General features: G+C 39.3%; 4 protein-coding genes across 4 annotated transcripts; all 4 read right to left on the bottom strand.

Moving 5' to 3' along the window:
- Positions 1–3,442: 3,442 nt before the first annotated feature.
- LOC137734016 (BAHD acyltransferase DCR-like) lies at positions 3,443–7,096 on the bottom strand. Its single transcript, XM_068473258.1, has 2 exons — positions 6,467–7,096; positions 3,443–4,552 (listed from the first exon to the last, which is right to left on the bottom strand). Exons 1-2 carry the CDS (start codon positions 6,893–6,895, stop codon positions 3,668–3,670), a joined length of 1,314 nt encoding a protein of 437 aa, XP_068329359.1. The 5' UTR covers positions 6,896–7,096; the 3' UTR covers positions 3,443–3,667.
- A 4,652-nt stretch (positions 7,097–11,748) lies between these two features.
- On the bottom strand, positions 11,749–13,188 carry LOC137733359 (UPF0496 protein At3g49070). Its single transcript, XM_068472511.1, has 2 exons — positions 13,035–13,188; positions 11,749–12,860 (listed from the first exon to the last, which is right to left on the bottom strand). Exons 1-2 carry the CDS (start codon positions 13,048–13,050, stop codon positions 11,821–11,823), a joined length of 1,056 nt encoding a protein of 351 aa, XP_068328612.1. The 5' UTR covers positions 13,051–13,188; the 3' UTR covers positions 11,749–11,820.
- A 1,812-nt stretch (positions 13,189–15,000) lies between these two features.
- Positions 15,001–16,096, bottom strand: LOC137735399 (protein SRC2 homolog). The gene has a single exon (XM_068474826.1). The coding sequence runs from the start codon at positions 16,038–16,040 to the stop codon at positions 15,177–15,179; it is 864 nt and encodes a 287-aa protein (XP_068330927.1). The 5' UTR covers positions 16,041–16,096; the 3' UTR covers positions 15,001–15,176.
- A 6,836-nt stretch (positions 16,097–22,932) lies between these two features.
- Positions 22,933–23,991, bottom strand: LOC137734542 (uncharacterized). The gene has a single exon (XM_068473787.1). It carries the CDS (start codon positions 23,989–23,991, stop codon positions 22,933–22,935), a length of 1,059 nt encoding a protein of 352 aa, XP_068329888.1.
- Positions 23,992–24,798: the final 807 nt, after the last annotated feature.

Below are 24,798 nucleotides of genomic sequence, written 5' to 3' on the forward strand. Positions count from 1 at the left end.
TTTACATTAAAAATTGATCTTGATATTATTTATTTTACTTTTTTTTTCTTTTTTTTTTTAACTCAAAATTTTCAAATTTTTTTTCATTCACACCACAAAAAATATCTGCCATGCTCACAAGGTAGAGATTTAAGTCAAAAAATGGACTTTATTTTTCTTCAACCCAATACAATTTATTTTCTTATCTCCAGACTCCATCTAAACAGAAAGTTTGTCCATACATACAATGGCCGCTGCTCTCTCTCCCTTCATTTCATCCGAAGAAACCCTACCCTCCTTCTTCCCATTTTTCAACCAACCCTAGCGCTCTCTACCTTGTGAGGTAGATTGCTTTTACTTTTGTACAAAGGTACGGTGTGGTAAATGACACTATGTTATTGGAGTAGAATTCTCTACTCTCCTATTACTATCTCATTCCATCTCTTCCTCTCACTCTTTTTTTGTCTTATTCTTTATATAAAAAATACAAAACAAGATGTAGACAAGACGTAATCGCAACCGTTTAAATAGGAGTGGATGGAAGGAGAGAGAGATTAGGAGGAGAAAGAATCTTATTCCCATGTTATTTCCTGCAAAAGCTGGCAAGCCACAAATTCTATCATAGCAATTGGATTGTATCAAGTCACATGATTTTTCGGTCTAAAAATGTAATGTGAAGTGTCCGTTTTTCGTTTTTCATGTGATAATATATTATTAAAGAGAAGTGTTATTGACACTCTAAAAATCTCATTTTACACTCCTAACAAGTGTATTTTTCTTTTCAAATATAGAAAGTTAGGATTATAGAGTGAGAAATTTGGAATGCTAATAACAATTCATGTATTAAATCGTGACACCACTATAACAATTTATCAAGTTCCATATAAGTTGATCAAACTCTTTAGAGCAAATTATATTTGATGCTACCCCGGCAATGATACAAAAGTTGTATAGGCTTATTATAAAAGTCATCCTTAGCAAATAAAAAATGAAGTTGTTATATAGGATGGGTGGATGTTTATTGTCAGCTTATTTTTTCGCACAATTTCATAGCAACATTATAAATATTGAGAAAATGCTTTCTTTTGGCAGGGTCGAGGGGTCTCACAACCCTCGATTAAGGTTTGTATTGGATTCGTTTTCCTATTGTTTCGCTTTTATTATTTTTGTTGTGGGCATACATTTTCCATAAGAGAAAATTCCTTAAAAAGATGGCACAATTTAGGTGTTTCAAATGAAAAATTAAAGGTAATATTAATTTAAAATATTGATTATACCTGGTAATTCATAAATTTACATCTAATGTTTACTTTATTTTAGATGGCACTGACACAACTAGAATAACAAAAAAGACGTGCTTGAAGAAGTTATATGGTATGGGTGAATATATCGTCATCTTATTTTTTTCACACAATTTCATAACAATATTTTAAATTAATATAAAAAATGACAGACTGTTCATGAGAAGTCCCACTTTCAAGAGATTTCCCTTAACATTTCTCTTGCTCTTGCTGCTCAAGAATACAGCTCTCTCTCCTTTCTCCCTCAGACACTCTTCTCAACTCTCTAGCCCTAAATTCCGCCAAAATCCCCATAGGATTTCACCAATCCAAACCCCAGTCTCTGCAAATCCAACGTCACACCCTTGTTGAATATTTCAGGAATATATGTACATATAATATATATATATATATATATATATATATGCGTCTGCTTGCATTGGCAGAGTGGGGAGTTGGGTCATTGCCCTACAATCATCTTTCTTCAAATTAAACACTGCTTCTTTTCATGTTTGGTGAAAAGACATGCATGATTGATGGAAACAAGTGTATTTCTATGACTAACAAATATAACCTTTGGGTAACTGGTGCTCTGCAGCAGGCAATAACCATTCGAATGCCTCTTGGATAATGCATCGTATTTTGTAACTTTGATTAATTTGAACTTGTGCAATTCTCTTTACATATTGATAACATTGGCAAAAAAGAGCATTTATTATCGTATCGATTCCGTTAAATAGAATTGTCACATCTTGGTCCGGGACGGATCACTTCCTGGACCCGTTCCACCATCGTAGTACGATATTGTCCGTTTTGGGCCTTGACCACGGCCTCACGGTTTTGTTTCTGAGAATTCAGACGAGAACTTCCCGATGGATCACCCATCTGGGAATGCTCTCGCGCACTACTCTCTTAACTTCAGAGTTTCCATGGAACCCGAAGCCAATGAGCTCCCAAAAGGCCTCGTGCTAAGTAGGGATGAGAATATACAGATAAGGATCACTCCCCTGTGCGATATGGAATGTTACAATCCACCCCCTTAGGGGCCCGACGTTCTCGTCGGCACACACGCGACCAGGGTTAGGCTCTAATACCAAATTGTCACATCCCGTTCTCGTCGGCACACACGCGACCAGGGTTAGGCTCTAATACCAAATTGTCACATCCCGGCCCGGGACGGATTACTTCCTGGGCCCGCTTCACCACCGTAGCATGATATTGTCCGCTTTGAGCCCCGACCACGCCCTCACGGTTTTGTTTCTGGGAACTCATACGAGAACTTCCCGATGGGTCACCCATCCTGGGAATGCTCTCGCGCACTACTCACTTAACTTCGGAGTTCCTATGGAACCCGAAGCCAATGAGCTCCCAAAAGGTCTCGTGTTAGGTAGGGATGAGAATATACATATAAGCATCACTCCCCTTGACGATGTGGGATGTTACAAGAATTGTGTACAGAAAGGTTTCGAATGATGGATTTTAATTGTGCGTTTTTGTTTTGTGTAGAAAGAGAGGAGTCTTGATCAAGTTCCTCTGGACAAGTGGTGAAGAATCAAAACAAGAAAACCGGAGGTACCGAGTAGCATGGGACGCCAACGACCGCCACTTGCCGTTAAGCAAGATGCAGCAGGTGCCAGAGATATCGGCAGCGTGGAGGGATCAGAGTGTGGCAGTGTTGAGTTGACGAAGGAAGAAGTCAAGGCATTGTTGGTTGAGAAGTTAAAAGTGAAGGTGTATTTCGCACCCAATTGTTTTTATATTTAAGCGTCACTTCCTTGATTCTATTAGCTTTGTATATGTTGAAAAATGTGAAAGTCCGACATTGATCATCTTAATTACAAAATAACAGCAACTCGTATTAAATGGTTCTACTCATTGTATGAGGGCCGCTATGATTGGTAGTGAGCCGCACCCGCATATTTTTGATATCTTCCGTAACATTCTGTTTGGAAGAGAAAATTTAAAATGATTAAGGAATTTTAAAATGTCCAAAAATGAAACAATGAAATTTTATTTTTTTAAATTGGTGAATTTTCTTATCTGATTAATCTAGAAAAAATTTGAATTTGAATACGATCTTTTTTATATTTAATTTCTCATTCATGAAAATTTGAAAATAATATCTATTTACATAGAATTTAAATTTAAGAATTGAAAATCTGAAATTCCAATTAAACAAAAAATACAATAAAAAAGAAAATTAAATTAAAGTCCAACAAAAAACTCACACTCCCACACAAATCTAAATAAAAATTGGTCCGTATGTGACTCCAGTAATTATTAAATGCCTGCCTCAACTAAACCCACATACGAACCAATTAATTAATTATAATCCCATAGTTACCACTACTAATTAAACTGCCTTCAAATTAACCCAAATCCATGCTTAATTAATTAAGCTTATTTAACTAATTTTCTACGACCAGAAAACCCTTGTCCTGCTCCAGCTTCTCCATCGTTGGAGCCTCCAAGCTAATCTCCACATCGATGCTCCTCCCGCCGCTCTTCCCCTGGTACAAATACACCATCCCGTCGAACCGATTGTTCGACCCGCTTCTCACCCCCTCGGGTTTTCCCCACCCGAAATCCACCTCATACACCTGGAACCTTGGCGAGCTCCCCATCGCCACGCAGTTTACTCCCGCATCTTTGAACTCGAAAATCTTCGGCGAGCTCTCCCACTCCGTGTTCCTCTGATCGATCGCTTTCGCGTTGTGCCCCTCGATCGCCTTCTGGATGATCGATGCGCCGAACTCCGGCGGGTTCGCCGACAGCAATCCGGCGGCCGTGACGGTGAACACGGCCTGGATTAGGTTCCCGAAGTAGGCGTCGGGCATGGGCGGGTCGACCCGTTTGCGGCAGTCAGCGAAAACGGTGAACACCGTGTAGTCCTCGGGTTTTAGTTGGCGGGCTTGGGTGACGTGGCGCCAGATGTGGACGGAGAGGGACTGGAATGTGGAGAACGGTTTTGAACCGTCGGATGGACGGTTTGCGTTGACCATTGACTTGATCTTGTCGATTGCTGCTTCAGAGAATTTGAAGACTCTCTCTCTGAGGTTCGGGTCTTTTTTATCGTTGGCCGAAACGTCGCCGTTTGATGGTGGCGGGGAGAGATCGAGCTTCACGCGCGTGTTTCGGGCCTGGGTCCGATCCAGAAATGGTTGGGTCGAGATGGATTTGGATCCCTTGCAGATCTCGGCCCATGAGCCCATGAAGTACCACGTGGAGGTCCCGTCTAGGATTGCATGGTTGAAGGCGCACCCTATCGCCAGTCCATCTTTCAGCTTGGTCAACTGCCAAACCAATGAGAAAAAAGAAAAATTAATCATCGTAAATAGTAATTAAAAATCAGCCAACAAGTGCAATTCTTTTTTGGAGGAAAAAATATATGTAATGTTATGTAAATCGAGCTCAAGTCAAGGTAACGAATAACGAACACATTGTTCTAACTAATGGATTAATTCTAAACAGTTCTAACAATTGGATGCTTATTCATCTACAAGCAAGAGATTATAACTCGAAATTCAAAAAAATGGACGGACACATTGACATAATCAACTGCCTAACCTATTGACAATGGCAACACTTGCTCACATTATGTTTTTGATAAATTATTGGATATAGATAATACTTTTTTTGCCTCAATAATTGCAAGTATGGAATCTAAAGCTAAGTCAATATATTGCCCTTAAAAAAATAAAAGTCATTTCATTCATATGTGGGACTGTCCTTGCTTGGATCCTTTAAGGGGCAATAAAAAGCTTACCAAGACAAAACAATATGATGGGATTGCTACATTATGCTTGGAAAATTTTCTTTTCAAGTTATCTCTAATTATATTATAACATGTAATATTCTGTTACTTATTCGGAACATACTAAAATCCTCTTATAATTTTAGATGAGCGAGCATTTATTTATCTCTCAAAGAAATCACAAATTAAATTGAGACCAACTTTGAAATGAATAAGAGGGAGGTAGTCAATTTGGATTTCAAATGATTTTAATGTATTTTTTTAAGTGGTAGATTTTAAAGAATTTTAATAAACTCTATAATTGTATATGAATTTTGATAGATTTATATGGATTATATTATAGATTTCTATTGATTTGTATGGACTTCTTTCATGGATTTCGTAGTATTTTGAAAAAAAAAAGGGAAATCACACACAGAGTTGTTAGATCATTTTTAATAAAATCTTATGGCTGAGATTAAACTGCCTTCATGACCTACCGCACACCAACGATGCACGCAGCAGAAGTACTCGCCTAGGAGAGCATGAGACCGGTGGGGAGACCTCTATGGAAAGATTAGAACTTGCCAGTATAAGGGATTAGCGTTTAGGGTGCGTCACTTCACCTCGGAAAAAATGGTCATAAAAATGGTGGCTGCTGTTGTAGTGTCCCTAATTCCTTTTTTCCACCAACATGCCAAGATTAGAACTGGCAAAGGGGATTAGAACTTGCCAGAACCCAATAGTTAATTAGGGATTAGAATGGATTTTTTTATTAACTTAGAATTATATTTGTGAGTTCTTGAATCCTGGAGAACAAGATTTTATTTAGAATTAGGGATTAGAACTTGCCAAACCCAATAGTTGTTTACGAGTAGAATTTGAAAAAAAAAAAAAAAAAAAATCCATGATAGATGAGAATGAAGATGATGAAGTCGAAGAGGACGATGGGGTGTCTTCTGAAGAGGAAGGTATAGATGAAGATGAAGGGGTTGGGAGGTTCTTTTCTGTTTGAGGGCGTGAAAAGAAATCAGATAGGGGATGGTAGGATTCTTGATGGCATTTGGTATATATACCATCCACCTTCAAATCCATCAAAATCTCTTTCCCATTCAGATCCTACCAAATCTTTTGCATTCTCACTAACTCTGGACTTAGATGTATTATTTGAAATCTTAATGAACTATCCTTGGATTTGAATGTATTCTTTAAAATCCTCTTAAATCCTACTTTGACTACACCATGATTTCTAAATCTTTTAAAATTGTAATTGACTACACCTTGATTTTAAAATCTATTAAAATTCTATCAAATCCTATTTTGACTACACCCTAAATTTCATGAAGCCACATAAAATGGCATGTAATTTTTATTTTTTTGTCAAATGATAAATTTTATTAGATTAGCAATTTCACATGTAATTTGATTTAAGTATTTTTTCACGCAGCTTCATTAGTATTAGTTAAGTAATTACCTGCACTGCTAGGAGTGGCCTGTGAACGCCCTCCAAGTTCAAGACCCCATTGTAGGGTATGAAGTCCTTCAAAGCACTGGTGCCTTCCTCAACTGCCAGATCAGCTATACTGATCTCCTCCGCCGCCGCCTCGGCCACCTCCACGCCCTCCATCTCATCCCCATACTCAACCCTAAACACTCCCTCCTCGTCCTTCCCAAGCTTCCCCGCCAGCTGGTAAAACTCCCCCAGAACCACCTCCAAACCCTCCTTCAGTTTCTTCACCATTTCCTCGAACTCACCCCCCTTGTAAAAAAGGAGCTTTTGGTTGTAGTAAAAAGCCAGGTAGGGTAGGTCAAATGTGACTAGTTGACATTGTTGGCTGCCTATCTTCTTGTTAGGCTTCACATGGGTTTTTCCGGTGACTTTCACCTTCGATATGTCCGCCATTGTTGGTGGTGATGGGGAGGAGCAGAATCTAACAATGGAGGAGGAGAAGGTGGAGATGGTTTGAAGATAGAAGAGTGTGTGAGTCGATCAATGAGATTTAGGAGATACTTATAATCTAGTTGCTTCGTGTAGTTGGGGTGCAATTATGGGTGTCACCGTTCAATGTTGTGATCCATAAATGTTTCTCTCTTTTAATCCCCCCAGTCGGTGAATTATGCAGTGGGAGTAGACTGAGCAGTCGAGAGTGGGGTGTGTATTTAACTATGGTAATGGTAGGGAGATGAATTATTTAGGTCAAATTGAGTAAATCATATGACGCGGTTATTGACAATTATAAGTATTGATTAACGTATTTAAATCTGTTGATGATACATTACTTGGTTTACAAATTTGGTCTAAAAAATTGATTTTCCTAGCATTACTTTTTAATTGTATATTAATCAATATAATCACACAACACGTAAAACTTGTTTAGAGGAAAACGTTAATATCAAGATGAATTACCTCAAAGTTAATTTTGACAAAATCATACGTGGCACGATAATATTATTCAAAATACACATAGGAAAATTTAGGGTTTGTGTTAAATCTTGTTGGGTGTCTCCAACCGAATGGTCCAGATGGTCAAAAATCATCTCCAACCAAGGACCAAGCCAAAGGGCCAACCGGCTAGCCTAACCCAGCCAGCACCGGGCTGAGCCACATGCTAATGTCATATTCGATTTTTTATTTTTACAAATTTAAAAAAAAAAAAATTTAATTCTATTTTTTTTTCCTATAACTTCCTAAGTTATTAAACAACCTTAAATAACATTAAGTAACATAAAACAACACTAAACAATATTAAACAACATTAAATAACCTTAGTAATTCAATATTAAATAATAGTCATATTTTTTTCCTATAACTTCCTAATTTAATTTAAGTAACCTTAGTAATTCAATTAAAATAATAAAATATGTTTGACCCTATGGCCCTCGGTTGGAGATGGTAAGAAATATTGTCATGCACTGTTCATTAAAATATTAATTTCTTAGATGACCAAAAAGTTAAAACGAGCCCTCTGACCCTTATTCGGTTGAAAATGGCCTCATGTACCCTTTTAGGATCTTTGTTACTACCTTAGACCAACCCATATGCAAAAAAGGTATATGAAACCATTAAGAAGTCTTTCATAAATTTGTTGGGGATTGTTGAGATAGATCTAACACTAAAATATGACTATTAATTTGCAACACCTCTATTAGACCATTTCCAATGGTGACTTGTAACCTAAAATTTCTCCTCCCCCCCCCCCCCCCCCAAAAAAAAATCCACTCCAACATATGACCCAAAATTAACCTAAAACCTAAAACCCATTTGAGGGTTAAATACCGGCCTAGTTTTAGGCCATAAAGCAAAATGGGTCCCACCAACTGAGACTGAAACCAGGGCTGTGAAGCCTAGTTCCCTTTCCCTACTCGCCTATGCGCTGCTCGCGCTAGGCATTTTCAGAAAACCAACAGCCCCAGTGGGGGTGTTCCCCCGCCTGTCAGTGTAATAAGTAGCCTAACGGCTACTTTTTATAATCCAACGGCTACGTTTAAATGGGCCGTTGGTTAATCCAACGGTCCAAGTTCAAATTTTTTTTTTAAGTTTTATATTTATGTATTTATTGAATCCAACGGCTTAGATCGAATATAATTAAATATAATGGTAAAAAAAAAAAGATCTAACGGTCCAAATTTAAATCCAACGGCTAGAATAATTTTAAAAAATTATTTAACTTACAATTCAACCAAAAACTCTATAAATACCTATGTATTTGTTCAAACATCCACACAAAACTCACTTTTCTCCTACAATTCTTCCAATTTTTCTTTATACCATTTCTTCTCATTTCCAGAATTTTCAAGATGGCAAAAGAGCATGTTAGAGGTCGTAATTGGACCTTTGACGAAGATATTGCTTTATGTTTGGCATGGATTTCGGTTAGCGAAGATGGTGCCGTCGGCACCAATCAAAATAGAAAGGTTTTGTGGGGTAAAATCGTTGATAAGTTCCATGAAAATTCCAACGCCGGTCGAAGGGAAGTTGGTGGTGTTTATGATCGGTGGAAGATTATCAACAAAGCGTGCACTTTGTGGAAGAGAAGCTTGGAGAGAGTCATGGTTGACATGCCTAGTGGAAGGGGCGCCTCATAAATTGTGAGTTTTTGTTGATATTTTAGTTGTCATATACATAATAGTATTTTGCAACTAATTGTTTTTATGTATTTGTTGCACAGGGTGACAAAGCAATGACAATTTACAAGACAAGAACTACACCAAAAAATCAAGTTTTTAAGTTGCATCATGCTTGGAACATCCTCAAGGATTGTCCGAGATGGGGAACCGATGCGAATTAACAATGTGGAAGATTATTTCATAATGAAGCCCCACCCCCAAATGATGTCAATGAAGGTGTGAATTTTGCCGACAATGAAGGTGTCAACCAAATGAGCCCAACTTCTTCTTTTCCAAGGCCTCCGGGTAGAGATAAGCAAAAGGAAGCAAAGAGAAAAGGGAATTCCCAAGATCCGATACGTGCATAATTTGCTGGCAAAATGGCAAGAATGAACGAAAACCAGTGCCATCGGCAAGAAGAATCGGCCCAAATATTTTTGGCCATGAAGGAAGAAGGGGATAGGGAGCAAGAGAGGTATGAAACTAATTTGATCATGGAGGACCTCGATAAATACACTCCAGAGAGGAAGAAATACTTACGTGGTAAGCAAAAGGAAATTTTACGAAGGAATGCCACAAGGAGTATATTTCAAGATGATGATTCATCTCAAGACTATCACCCAAGTCCATCACCAAGTTAAGATGCTGGATATCATTATTAAGTTTATGTAAGTTTATGTGGTTTATTAATTGTCTTTTTTTTTTTCTTTTTTTTTTTTTTTTTAAGTTTATGTGGTTTATCATGATTTTCATGTATTGATTTAGTGATTTTTCAAAATTTATCGGAATTTAAATATTTTTAGGTTAAAATGTTCATAAAATTAATTTAGGATAGTCTACATAATTTTTTTAAAGTTAATTTAAAAAAAAAATAGCCTTAATTCATTCTTTGATAATCTGGGGTTAAAATTTTAGGCTAGAAGGGTCGGAGTAGAAAAGTTTTTTTCTGGGCTAAAACCTAAATTTTTTGGGCTAAATAATTTTAGATTTTAGATCACCATTGGAGATGGTCTTAGAGCCGTAACTAGTGCAACGTACTTTTGGGGAGTTTTTTAGTGTGTCGGGACACTCACTTTGTTGGAAACAAAACAAAAAAAATATAATTGATTGTATTATTTTTCAAGAAACGTACGATATTTATTGATTAACGAAAGAAGAACACGTATAAAAAATGACAAGGTATATAAAGTGAGTATCAATAAAAATCTTACCAAAAATTTCTAATTAATCGTATTATTAAACTTAGTGTATCGGGTCAAATTCCCATAGGTTGAAAATTTTCTGCTAGTTATTATAGTTGTGTGACTAATTATTAATGAATTGTGACAAATTAACCAAGTTATTAACTAAGTTGGGTGGATAGTGGATTTTTTTTGCTAGGGTAGGAGGAGAATGTACCTCGCACCGGGTTTTACTTCTTGTATGATTAAAGTGAGGAGTAAGATAGGCACGCTGTAAATATACATCAAGTGATGTAATGACATGTAAGTTTATTAACACATATTAATAAATAACAAAAATCACAAAGAAATCGTACACAAAATGAGTGCAGCGGATTTACACTCAGTGAAATGGAACCAGTAGCTAGGTCAAAGTCTTCATTTACCACACTGTGCATTATAATTAAATCAGAGTCCGAAGCGATCCCAAATCCCAATGAAATTTCAATAAGATGATTAATATTTTTATTTATATTTCTGGAAAATTACTGCATTAAGATCAAGTAGTTCACTTCACACGCAGAAATCACGTTGATGAAGACATGTGCCGGGAATTTATGTTAGGGAGGAGGGTGGTGTTAGTTGGCATTCAATGACCGCCAGCCAGTCCAGCCCACTCTATTTCAAGAGGAACATAAACGTACCATAATGAAAAAAAAGGGGTCATTTTATGTCCACTCGAAATCGGTATATCTCTTTTGTTACATGATTATCAATTATACGACGGAAGCAATCAAGAGAACGAGTTATATTCCCGAATGTGCAACGGAATCTCTCTACTTAACACTGAATGTATTTTGATGCCAACATTTATTGGTTTCTAATGGTCTTCAAACTTGAAAATGACAACACATGACACCGAGTCAAGGACAATAATTTGGCGATGCACTGAGGTTGCGAGCAAATTAAGGTGTCGATATTTCCAACTATATCAAAACCATCATTGTCAATGTAAAATATTTTGACAAATTTTTGTCTTTAAATTACAAGTTTATTTTCCTCATTTTATGTCACATGTATGACAAATTCTTCCACAAAAAACATCATTCATATGATTTACGAACACCGATGTACCCTATAATCCACATTGATGGGGCATTTTAGCCAAAATGGTCTCTGATAACTCTTTACTTTGATTTTTGATATTTGAAATCGATAGAAACGGTCCATGAGTTTGTCTAATGTCAATCATTTTAATTATTCCGTGAAAATCTTTGTTAAATTTAAATAGACCTAAATGACAAAGACCCTCAATTTAATAAACAATTGGGCAAAATAATTTGACAAAAATTAAGGGTATTTTTGTCATTTTGGTCCTTAGTTAACAAATATTTTTCACCGAAGGAACAAAATAATTGACGGTAGCAAATTCAAGGACCACTTCTATTGATTTCAAATCTTAGGGACCAAAATGAAGAGTTATGCCAATCGAAACCATTTTTGATAAAAAACTTAAAACAAAATAGACTAGAGAAACAAAACAATTATTGAGTTTTTATTTTCATAATGTATCATGGGTTAGAGTGATTTGACCGGGATCCAGAATCTCCTTCACCACAAGATTTCTAGCCCTGTTAATGGTCATGAAACACAAATACAAATGCTCCTCTAGCTCATCAAGCTGCTGCCTAAAGCTACAATCATTTTTCTTCAGCTGGCGCGCCAGTTCTCCTCCGGCTTGGCTCCAATCCTCCTCCCCACGCTCCACCCAAAACTTGACCATGCGACGCATGTGCTCAAGCTCATCGTTTAGCCGAGCCACGAGTCGGCTCACAGTCTCCAAATCCCTGTTTAGTATGTAAGTTCCTTTTGTGGCAGCGTCGAGTTGAGATGTCATCTTAATCAACCTCTTCGGCGAAGCCAAGTCAAGTGAAGCCGCTAGAAAAGCCGGCATTGCCACAACTAGCGCAATAGCATGCGTGACAACTATTACGCTCAACGAAGCCGTTAATGCAACTAAGAAAATGGTTGAGCCGGCTCGAAGCTTTTTTACAAGTTGGAGCTTGGCCCGAGCCTTGTCACGAGTTGACTCAAGTCGTTTCAGCAAGTTAGAGCATCCGGCTTGAGTGGCTTGGATGCGAATTAGAGATAAAATCGGGGTGAATTTGGTCAAACGGGTTAGTGTTTTAGGGGTAGAATGGTCATTTAAGGATTGTAAGGTGGATTTGATGGACTGATATTTGACACGTGTACGATTGATGTCATTTAGTAGGAGGCCACATAGGATGGAAGCATCGGCGGTTTGGGTGAAATAGTCAGATAAAAGTACGTGATTGATCGGGTGGTTGCAAATCAACGATAAGATCCGAGTAACCATGGGTTGATCCGGATCCAATAGATGCTCCGCGAAGAGCCGATAGGATGGGAGCCGAGCTGCGGTAGTCGACTCCATCGACTTGCACGTCGGTTTGGTGGATTCACTGTTGGATAATGCAACGACACGTGTCCAAAAGTCGAGGTACGATTCGGTGCGGAAAGCATTAGCATATTCTTCTGTAACATCCACTCCCATTGAAGCAGTTGATGTAGTGGGCCTAGATCCTGCATCAATATAGTGGTTATATCAGAAATTCAGCCCAACCCAATAATCATTGTGACTAGATTACAAATCCAACGTTGTTATAAGAACTTCAAAATGGCAATTGTGTTTAAGGTGCTAATAACAATTCTTAAGATGATTACGGGTAAATGGAATAAATTTTCGGATGCATGTACTCATTCTTTTACCCATTCCGCCTTGTCAGATCGTGAAATTGAATGATGTAAAGTACGTAACGAGCTTGCAACTCAACTGATCAATATAATTTATCTTTGCACTCAAAGTCCTGTCTTCGGACAAAGCTCCCCAGTAATGCTTGTCTGAAAGATTCAAAGGATGAACCTGTGAATGCAGGGATTGTAATTTGTAAGCAGCAGTGGAAAATGATATGAAGGAAAGGGAAGAGAGAAAGGAGGGGGATTTTATATGTGGGGTTTAGTCTTGCTTGTAAGAAACAAAGGGTGATCAGGGCGTGTAGAATTTCAATCCGGGCCTTGCAGTGCACGTGAAGGCTCATAAGAATTGTTTAGAAGCTTAGCAAGGACAACAACGTGTAGAATTTTCTTCCAATCCTTACTTAAAATTATGTTACAACAATCAGCAACGCAACTATAAATTTTCTTTGGTTGGGACGACTTTAACCTTCAATTATACTTGAGAAAACAAAATTCCTAATGGTAGAATTTCTTCTATAATTTCATTACTTTTCTTGTTATTCTCAATTTTTATCAAGCCAAATTGTCGACATTTTTTCACAATGATAGCTTATTATACATATTATTTAAACTTTCAACTAATCACTTAAACTACTTAAATACGATAAATTCAAGTTCTGTAACCATCATGATTTTTTTTCCTATGCACAAAGTTTCAATTGGAGCAGCTGCCCCACTGGACCTTAGCTGCCTTCATCCTTGACTATGTAGAATTTTCTTCCAATCTTTCTTCAAATTATTTGGCATTACGTGAGTTTTTAGTTTTCTATCAACTGGGTAAATACGTACTTGAGATGTATTCCGTCATTGACAATATAACAATAGATTAAGAGCTAAATCTGATACCATGGTGGACCAATCATATTCATAGGTGATGGAGAAGGGAGGCCAAATATTGGTATATTGTTTTTATATATTTTAAAAAGGAATTTCATATTGTATAAAAAATAGAAAAAAGAAAGAAAAATGGAAATTCCACATCCTACATCGACTGCCCTGAATAGATGCCAATCTGATGCCCTAATGTCAGCATGTTGAGTGTACGTCAAACAGAATGGGCTTATAAGACATGCCTAGATAAAACACAAAATCAATTTTATGTTTTCTAATAAAAGTGAACCTTATGCATAATCAGTAAACATCTATTAGAGATTGTATCGGAGCAGTGTGGTTCGCATAAATAGTAACTTCTACACTTTCGCAAAGTAACGTGTCCCGCTATATTAAGAACACAATCAGACTTTACAAACTGACCCCTTACTTATGAGAATAGTCTAATAATCTAAAATAGGTTGACATGTGTAAAATAAATAAATTTAAAAATAAAATATATATGATTGGTTCGGTTTAATTTTGATCAATTTTAAAATTATCAAAAACGAACCAAACCAAATATAAGACAATTCAGTTCAATTTTTAAATTATATGACTTTTTCCTCGATCGAAATCAAACCAAATTGATCAATAGAATTCGAAAAGGTTGGTTGAGTCGGTTTGATGCCCATCCTAGACTTGATACCATTCTTTTTCTTTATGCCGCATGCGCATCGCACCATATTCGCAACTCATCCTATAACACGCTTGAGAAAAAACGGACAATTGTCCTAACGTTTTTGGCTCCAAGAAGATCTTCTCTGGATTCACGAATTTTAAGAATTTCCACATTTTAACCGTTCATTGTACATCGTGAGACCAGTTTTCGTTAGATACTATTTGTATTTAATTTTAAATAAAATCAAATAATTTATGTCCGCATTATGTACGATAAATAAATAAAATGTAAAAATCCTAAAGATTCCATAATTTGGATCCGGATGAGACCCAAATCCCTTTTTGTTGGCTTAACCTGTCGCACGCACTTTGTTAGTAACGTACGCATGTTCGACTTGGACTACCATCATGTCCCATTCGATATCATAAATTTCAATTCAATCGCCGAATAATATGATTCCTTTCATTTTTCTCTCAATGCAAAAACAAAAATAAAAAGCAAAATAAAATACAAATTAATTAAAAAGCATGGCCTGCAAGCCACGCCACGACTAACAACTGGATATCGGAGACTTCACAGTCTCTCGAAACATCGGAAAACAACGGAACAGCCTAGTAGTCATCGTCGTCGTACTGATCATCCTCCACTTTCTCAGCAACGTCATCTGCAATTTTGTCCTCCATGTATTCAAAACCCTCCGCCAATGCCAGCCCACCCAGCACCCCAGCCACCGCTCCCACCGCCACTCCTGTCCCCATCCCCCCAAACTTGCTCTTCTTCTTCTCTTCCTGTCCGTACGATCCCTGCCCATAACTCTGCCCGTAACTGCCCTGTCCGGTCTGACCGTAAGGAGCCGGCTGACCGTACGGCGGCGGAGCAGCATTGTACCCGTTATACGGGTAATCAGACGGCGGAGCAGCTGCGTAGTAAGGATTGTACGGCGCCGGAGGAGCAGGTGCGCCGTATGGTGCCCCGTAAGTCGGAGGAGGAGCCGGCAAATCCCGCGAGCCAGCTGGCGGCGGGACACCGTAAGGCGGCGCGTAGTAGGGATCCGCTACACGAGGGCGTGGCTTCCTAATAGTAACCTTAACGTCAACCTTCCCGTGGGGCCTACCGGATGGTCGCTTGAGATGCAGAGTGCGGCTGGCGCGCTCGTCGAAGCCCACGTCATCGAGGACCTCGCGGAGTTTGAGCCGGGCCGACCCGATCAGGGGCTTGGTGTCCCGGTCGGATCCGGCGTGGACGATGTCGATGTAGAGAGTGGTGTCGCCGTCGACGGGGCCGGGTAAGGGGATGGTGAGGGTCTCGTCCCAGTAGGGTGACGTGTCGCCCTCCTCGTCGACGCGGCTGGAGCATTTTCTGTTGGGGTCCACCCAAACGACGGCGTAGGGCTTGACGCCCCCGTTTCGCCAGTTCACGTTCTTAAGGTCGTGGGCGGAGGTCAGCTTCACTTGAACTTCGTTACCGGACGCCATTGGTCGGTGATGATCGAGTGGTTTTCTGAGTGTTTTGTGGGTTGCGTATGGGGAAATATGGGCGGGTGTTATATATATAGGTAGAAGGGGGGAGAGTATTTGAGAAGCGAGAGTACCGTTCTGCCCTTGATAATGGCAATCAGAGTGTTTGGTGGGAGGGTATTTTAGTAAAAGAAAAAATAAGGATAGATTAAGTAATTATCCGGGGAAGAATATAATTAAGCATAGTAGATCTAGCTTAGGGACTAAGCATGTGTGAGGGAGGAAAATGCCAACTTTTGGCCGGCGTATCTGAGGCAGTGCTGTTTGGATGCTCTAATTAAATGCCTTTGCTTGAAAGGACCGAGGTTGGATACGGGACAAGTGTGAACACCAAATTGCAGGCGGGGGAGTTTTGGCACGGCAGATCTCAACTCCTCGGATAGATTTTTTAATGCGATCGGTACAAGAAGTGGTACATCATGTGTTATTATATAAATAGTGAAATATATGTGTTAAAAAGTTAATAATTTAAAAAATAAAATTTCTTACCACTTACATAAAAACATATGGTGTACCACCTGTATTCCCGTCACTATAAAAAATTTCTCCCTAGATTAGATTGGATGTCTTAAGTTGTCTCCATTTGGAGGGCGGGAAAAAAAAAACTCAAAATTTTTGGGTCCAATCATCATCTCCAAGGAATGTATTTCTTTTAACAAATGATATTATCTATTTTAAGAGGGTGGACGATTGGGCTAAATCTTATAATAGGCCAACAATAATAAGGTTAAAAGAGGGCTCCCAGCAACAGTGCTCCATCCTGTGAAACCAGGCCACGCAGGCCCCACGCAACAGCATCAAGTTGGCAAAGGAATCCTCTACGGGTGAGCACATAGCAAGCACTTTACCTACGACCTAGAAGCGCCCACCGTTCAAATCCAATGGCTCAAATTCAAATTTTCCCACAACTCAAGTTTAAATCCAGCGCCCAGATAAATCCATTTTAAATTCAAAGACTCAAATTTAATTTAATTAATTTTAATGATACAAAAAAAAATCTCATGAATCAAGTTTAAATCTAATGAAAAAAAAATTATTAAACTTCTCCAAAAATCTATAAATACATATCCATTAAAATTTTCAATTTTCTCAACAATTTTTTTTCTTCAGAACATAATTTTTTTTTTACATCAAAATATTTGTAAAAAATAAAACAAGTATTGGCCCAAAAATAAAAATCAACGAAATATAAATGTTTAACAAATTATAAAGTGTGGGACCGGGGTTGGGGGGGGGGGGGGGGGGGTTGGGATGGTTTGGAAATTATAGGTCCTTACCGTTGGATAAAAAAACTACCCAACCTCATATGTGTGTATATATATATATATATATATATATATATATATATATATATAGTTAAAAATACGGCTAAAAATGAAATTATTGTTATAAAAGGGTTAAAGTTTGAGAGAATAACCTTTTTAATGGTAGGTGCAAGGTAGATGTAAAATGCCACACTAAAACTATAGCACAGGCAGATAACAAATAAAAGCAGAGAAAATAGATGATGTTACTGATATTTTTCTCTCGTTCACTTCTTCTTTTCTTTCCTTGTAACTTAAAAACATGCGGAGTGCTCTATTTATAGAGCAACTCCAAACTGATGCAGTTAATGCATCTTGAAATTTATGAAACTTCGTCTGACTATACAATCTCTTTCACTTTGCATGGGCATTGAAAACTTTGCCCATGCAGAAGACTTTCACAAATGAAACTGTGGGCATTCATTGCCCATGAGACTTTTCAACACTCCCCCTTGGATGCCCACATATCAACATGAGTTGCCTCGTTAAAACCTTGCTTGGAAAAACCCAGTGGAAAAAAACCATAGCGAAGGAAAAAGAGTACAACTTTTCCTGGATCGTTGATATAGTGTCAAGTATGCTTATGTTGCCTCGTTAAAACCTTGCTTGGAAAAACCCAGTGGAAAAAATCCTAATCGAAGGAAAAAGAGTACAACAAGCATGCATCAGGGATGCTCCCCCTGATATGTATCTCCCCCTGATTCCGCATTCTCCAAATTTAGCTGTTTGGAAAGTCGACGTAATCCGATGCCTTGCACTAACTTCTGAAATGTGCACTTTGGTAGAGATTTGGTGAACAAGTCTGCCAGATTTTCATTTGAACGGATTTGTCTGACTTCAATGACTTTAGCCTTCTGAAACTCATGAGCACTGAAAAACTTTGGAGATATGTGTTTAGTCTTATCGCCCTTGATGAATCCTTCTTTCATTTGGGCAACACAGGCTGCATTATCTTCATGGATGACAGTTGGATTGTCTGTCTTCGAAGTTAGACCACATGAATTCCGGATATGATGGATCATTGATCTTAACCAAGAACATTCACGACTTGCTTCATGTAAAGCAAGTATTTCTGAATGATTTGAAGATGTAGCAACTAATGCTTGCTTGGTTGAACGCCATGAGATTGTTGTATCTCAATTTTTAAACACATATCCAGTTTGTGAGCGGACTTTATGCGGATCAGAGAGGAAGCCAGCATCTGCATATCCAACAAGGACCTGGTCATCTGTGGAGTTCTTTGAGTAGAAGAGACCCATGTCTGTTGTCCCACGAAGGTATCGCAATACATCTTTGATACCCTTCCAATGACGAATTGTTGGAGCAGAGCTATACCTTGCTAACAAATTAACTGAAAAGGCTATATCTGGTCTAGTACATTGTGCTAAATACAACAAAGCACATACTGCACTCAGATATGGTACTTCTGGACCAAGTACCAGCTCATCATCTTCTTTTGGATGAAATGAATCTTTCTTAATGTCCAAAGAACGAACGACCATTGGTGTACTTAGTGGATAAGCCTTGTCCATACCAAATCGCTTCAAAATTTTTTCAATGTAAGCTGATTGGTGGACCAAAATTCCACTAGCACAATGCTCGATCTGCAGGCCGAGACATTATTTTGTTTTCCCAAGATCTTTCATTTCAAATTCGCTTTTCAGATATTCAGCAGTTTTATTAAGCTCTTCAGGAGTCTCAACTAGATTCATATCATCAACATATACTGCTACTATAGCGAATCCAGAATTGGATTTCTTAATGAACATTGTTGATATACCATTCTTTGATCAAATATTCACTGAGACGATTATACCACATTCGTCCAGATTGCTTCAGACCATACAATGATCGCCTTAATTTGATCGAGAGCATACCTCGTGGTTTATTACTTGTTTCAGGCAACTTAAGTCCTTCTGGGACTTTCATATAGATGTCAGTATCTAATTCTCCATATAGATACGCAGTGATGACATCCATAAGTCGCATGTCAAGTCTTTCTGAAACTACTAAACTTATTAAGTAACGGAACGTGATTGCGTCTATTACAGGAGAGTATGTCTCCTCATGTGAGCTTCAAGATTGTGGTGGTGGCATCGAAAAACTCCACCGGAGGTGGCCGGAATCGGCCTTGGAAAATAGGCACCCGCGGTGGGTGCGGGTGGACGAAAACCCATTTCCTTTTTTTTTTTTCTTTTTTTTTTGTTCTTTTCTCCCTCCATTTCTGATTGGGCTTCCCCCACAAAATTGTGACATCCCACATCGCCTAGGGGAGTGATCCTTAAATGTATATTCACATCCCTACCTAACACGAGGCCTTTTAGGAGTTCACTGGTTTCGAGTTCCATCGGAACTCCGAAGTTAAGCGAGAAGGGGGCTAGAGCAATCCCATGATGAGTGACCCACTGGGAAGTTGCTCGTGAGTTCCCAAAAACAAAACCGTTAGGGAATGGTAAGCCCAAAGCGGACAATATCGTGCTATGGTGGTGGAGCGGGCCCGGGAAGTGATCCGCCCCGGGCCGGGATGTGACAAATTGGCATCAGAGCCTAACCTTGGCCGTGGTGTGCCGACGAGGACGTCGGGCCCCTAAGGGGGGTGGATTGTAACATCCCACATTACCCAGGGGAGTGATCCTTAAATGTATATTCACATCTCTACCTAGCACGAGGCCTTTTGGGAGCTCACTGGCTTCGGGTTTCGTAGGAACTCCGAAGTTAAGCGAGAAGGGGGCTAGAGCAATCCCATGATGGGTGACCCACTGGGAAGTTGCTCGTGAGTTCCCAAAAACAAAACCGTGAGGGAATGGTAAGCTCAAAGCGGATAATATCGTGCTACGGTGGTGGGGCGGGCCCGGGAAGTGATCCGCCCCGGGCCGGGATGTGACAAATTGGCATCAGAGCCTAACCCTGACCGTGGTGTGCCGACGAGGACGTCGGGCCCCTAAGGGGGATGGATTGTAACATCCCACATCGCCCAGGGGAGTGATCCTTAAATGTATATTCACATCTCTACCTAGCACGAGGCCTTTTGGGAGCTCACTGCCTTCGGGTTTCGTAGGAACTCCGAAGTTAAGCGAGAAGGGGGCTAGAGCAATCCTATGATGGGTGACCCACTGGGAAGTTGCTCGTGAGTTCCCAAAAACAAAACCGTGAGGGAATGGTAAGCCCAAAGCAGATAATATCGTGCTACGGTGGTAGAGCGGGCCCGGGAAGTGATCCGTCCCAGGCCAGGATGTGACACCTCATAATCAATTCCAGGTCTTTGAGAAAAACCTTGTGCAACGAGTCGTGCTTTATATCTTGCGATCTCGTTTTTCTCATTACGTTTCCTTGTGAATACCCATTTGTAACCCACGGGGTTTACACTAGGCGGGGTTTGGACTACTGGTCCAAAAACATTCCGCTTTTCCAAGGAATTTAATTATGCCTGGATTGCATCTTTCCACTTAGGCCAATCATGTCTCTGTTTGCATTCATCAACAGAACTGGGCTCAATATCATCACTTAAGATGATTTCAGTGGCTACTGCAAATGCAAACATATCATCGATGATTATTTCATTCCGATCCCACAATTCATTTGTACATGCATAATTTATGAAGATTTCTTTGCTTTCATGTACTTCTGTCTCTTCAGGGACAGATGTCTCATCATGGACATTTTCTTTTTCTGGAAGTCCAGAATTATGAATTGTGGATGTATCATTCATTTTCTCTTCCTGAATGATTTCATTTGGATTCAGTTGTGCCCTCGACTTTCTCTTTTGAAGAGCTGAATCTTTTGAATCTTGGGGTTTACCACGCTTCAGGCGTGCACCAGATGAATCATTTGCTGCCACTTTATTTTGTCCAACAGGGACATCAATTCTTGCAGGTGCATTTGCAGCTGGTATATGTGATTTTGTCACTTTCATAGCATCATTAAATGCATCTGGCATTTGATTGACAATACTTTGAAGATGAACGATCCTTCTCACTTCATTTTCACATTTAATGCTGCGAGGATCAAAATGAGATAAGGTGGGAACAACCCATGTCAGCTCTTTCCGTTCTTCTGGAACGGTCTTTTCTCCCCCTAACGACGGGAAAATTGTCTCATCAAAGTAACAATCAGCAAAACGAGTTGTAAACATATCACCTGTCAAGGGTTCCAAATATCTATTGATAGATGGTGAATCAAAACCCACGTAAATTCCCAGTCTACGCTGAGGTCCCATTTTAGTGCGTTGCGGCGGTGCAATAGGCACATAAACAGCACAACCAAAAACTCGTAAATGGGAAATGTTTGGCTGATGTCCAAACACAAGTTGTACTGAAGAGTATTGATGGTTGGCTATAGGTCTCAATCGAACCAATGATGCAGCCTGTAAGATGGCATGTCCCCATGCAGAGACTGGCAATTTGGTTTTCATAAGCAGAGTGCGAGCTATTAACTGAAGTCGCTTGATCAATACTTCTGCTAAACCATTTTGAGTATGGACATGAGGAACAGGGTGTTCAACATCAATGCCCATTGTCATGCAATAATCATCAAAGGTTTGAGACGTAAATTCACCAGCATTATCAAGTCGGATTGACTTAATGGGATAATTTGGGAACTGTACTCGTAACTTAATTATTTGAGCAAGAAGTCTCGCAAAGGCTACATTCCGAGTAGACAAAGGACAAACATGTGACCATCGGGTAGATGCATCAACCAAAACCATAAAACATCGAAATGGTCCACATGATGGTTGAATAGGCCCACAAATATCCCCTTAAATTCTTTGCAGAAATGATGGGGATTCAGCATCAACCTTTAGTTGTGATAGTCTAATTACCAACTTCCCTTGAGAACAAGCTTTGCAAGGGTTATCATTTGAGGCAGCAATGTGTCTGCTCACTAATGGATGTCCATTAGAGTTGGTAATGATCCTACGCATCATAGTAGATCCTGGATGACCCAGACGGTCATGCCAAAGCATGTAAACTTTTAAATCAATGAACTTCTGGTTCATAACAGTATGTGATTCAATTGTCCTTATGTATGTATAATATAATCCACTCGACATACCACGCAACTTCTCCAATATACGCTTCTGGGTATCATTGGAGGTAATGCATAAATACTCCACATTTTCTGTACTTTTTGTTTCAATGTGGTATCCGTTTAGATGTATGTCTTTGAAACTCAACAAATTTCGAGTAGATCGAGTAGCATACAATGCATTCTGTATGGACAATATTGTTCCATTTGGTAACATAATCTGGGCTTGCCCTGAACCTTGAATTACATCTGAAGGTTCTGATATTGTTGTTACCCCTACTCTTGTAAGTCTTAAGCTTGAGAAATACTTTCGATTACGAAGTATTGTATGTGTGGTTGCACTGTCTGCAAGACAAATATCTCCGCCATTTCTCATGTTCTGAGAATAACCACAATTTTTATCCATGCTCTCTGAGTAAGAGAATCAGAGTTAAAAGCAAGTTATAACAAGAAATTTATATGTCACTTTTATTGAATCTGAAAATACTACAAGTTCAGCATAATAAAAGTACATTAATAATTCAATCGGACCGGTGTACTTCATTTCCCCTTTCCATAATAAAGTCTGGAACATCTAGATGAGTTGTGTTCAACTGCCCTGATAAGTCAAACACTGGATTAGGTATATCCATTGGTCTAGTCTGGTCGAGAAAGTTAGTCTCGACACCCTTCTCCTTGAGGGAGGCTTGATACAGATCCACTAGATGTTTTGGGGTACGACAAGTACGTGCCCAATGCCCATTGCCACCACACCTATGGCAGACTACTTTAGAGTTTCTAGGAGCATTGTTCATATGAGCTTTGCCTTTGTGGCGATTCGCATTTTTGAAGCTCGGGCCTGAATTATGCCTCGGAACCTGGTTGTGAAGCTGAACTCCATGGTTCTTGCCTTTCCTATTCCATCGACCTCGTTTGTGACCACGTCCTCGTTTATGATTATCACCACCAGAGTATGTGGCGTTCACTTCGAGGGAAGCAGCATTCACTTCTGGGAATGGTGCAGATCCAATTGGTCGGGAATGATGGTTTTTCATCAGGAGCTCATCATTCTGTTCAGCTACTAAGAGCACAGATATCAGCTGGTTGTACTCAGTGTAGCTTCGCGCTCTATACTGCTGTTGCAGGAGCACGTTGGAGGCATGAAATGTGTTGAGAGTCTTTTCCAGCATATACTCCTCAGTAATAATATCCCTATAGAGCTTCATCTGAGAGGTAATTCTGAACAATGCAGAATTGTATTCTGCCACTGACTTGAAGTCTTGAATCCTCAGATGAGTCCACTCATATCGGGCCCTTGGAAGAATCACCGTTGTCTCGTGATTGTATCTGTTTCTCAAGGCATTCCAGAGAGCTAACAGATCTTCAACCGTTAAGTACTCGCTTTTTAGCGCCCCATCAAGATAGCGGCGAATGAAAATTATGACCTTTGCTCGATCTTGAGAGGATGAGTTGCTCTCTTCCCTGATGGTATCTCCAAGATTCCCTGCTTCCAGATGGATCTTGGTATCCAGTACCCAGGTCAGGTAATTCTTCCCGGTAATATCCAGGGCAGCAAATTCAAGTTTCGCCAAGTTCGTCATTTTCTTTTCTGAAAGAAAATGAGATGTGTAAGAACTTGCAATAATATGTATTTCTGGAGGAATATGATGTTAGAACTTCTGATTCTTACAAATTTTTCATTTTGATATTCAGGCCAAAATGATAAGCACTCGAAACTTCTGGCTCTAGATTTTCAGGGTGAATGAGAAGGGCGATCGTACCGCACCATTCTCATTGAAATAATGTAATATAGAATGGGCGATTATTCCGCACCACTCAAGTAACAGGAAAATTAAATATGCAGAGCAGCGTGGACGATTATACCGCACCACATAAAATTGCAATGAAATTAAACAACAGGTAAATTCGAATATGCAGGGTAGGGTGTGCGATTATACCGTTCCACCTAAAAATTGCAGTAAAATTAAATCTGCAGTCCAAGATAGGCGATGATACCGCACCGTCTTGGATCGCAGTAAGAATAAATTTGCAGTTTAAGATGGGTGATTGTACCGCACCATCTTGGATTGCAGTAGAATTAACATAAATAAATACTGGGTTAATAATCAATCTCTACACCAAACAAGTAATCAAAGATGTATGTAACCGTTAGTTGGAGAACTAAGAGCAGGCATGGAGCAAACAACTCGTCGTGAGGGTACACGGCGCAGTTGAGGCAGAGGAAGAAGATGAACAGTAAAAACCTTAAAGGAAACATTTTTTTTCTTTCTTTCGTTCGTTCGGCGAAGAGAGATAAGAGAATAATTATATTTAGAGACTCGTGCTGATAACGTGTTATAAAAGGATTAAAGTTTGAGAGAATAACCTTTTTAATGGTAGGTGCAAGG

The sequence above is a fragment of the Pyrus communis genome, chromosome 5 (genome assembly GCF_963583255.1).
Source record: "Pyrus communis chromosome 5, drPyrComm1.1, whole genome shotgun sequence".
Taxonomy (NCBI): domain Eukaryota; kingdom Viridiplantae; phylum Streptophyta; class Magnoliopsida; order Rosales; family Rosaceae; genus Pyrus; species Pyrus communis.

Bases quoted from the DNA above. Each gene is read 5' to 3' on its own strand.
- LOC137734016 (XM_068473258.1), bottom strand. From the start codon at position 6,895: ATGGCGGACATATCGAAGGTGAAAGTCACCGGAAAAACCCATGTGAAG. The intron at 4,553-6,466 runs GTAATTACTTAA...TTGGTTTGGCAG, and splicing joins GGCCACTCCTAGCAGTGCAG to TTGACCAAGCTGAAAGATGG.
- LOC137734542 (XM_068473787.1), bottom strand. From the start codon at position 23,991: ATGACGAACTTGGCGAAACTTGAATTTGCTGCCCTGGATATTACCGGG.
- LOC137735399 (XM_068474826.1), bottom strand. From the start codon at position 16,040: ATGGCGTCCGGTAACGAAGTTCAAGTGAAGCTGACCTCCGCCCACGAC.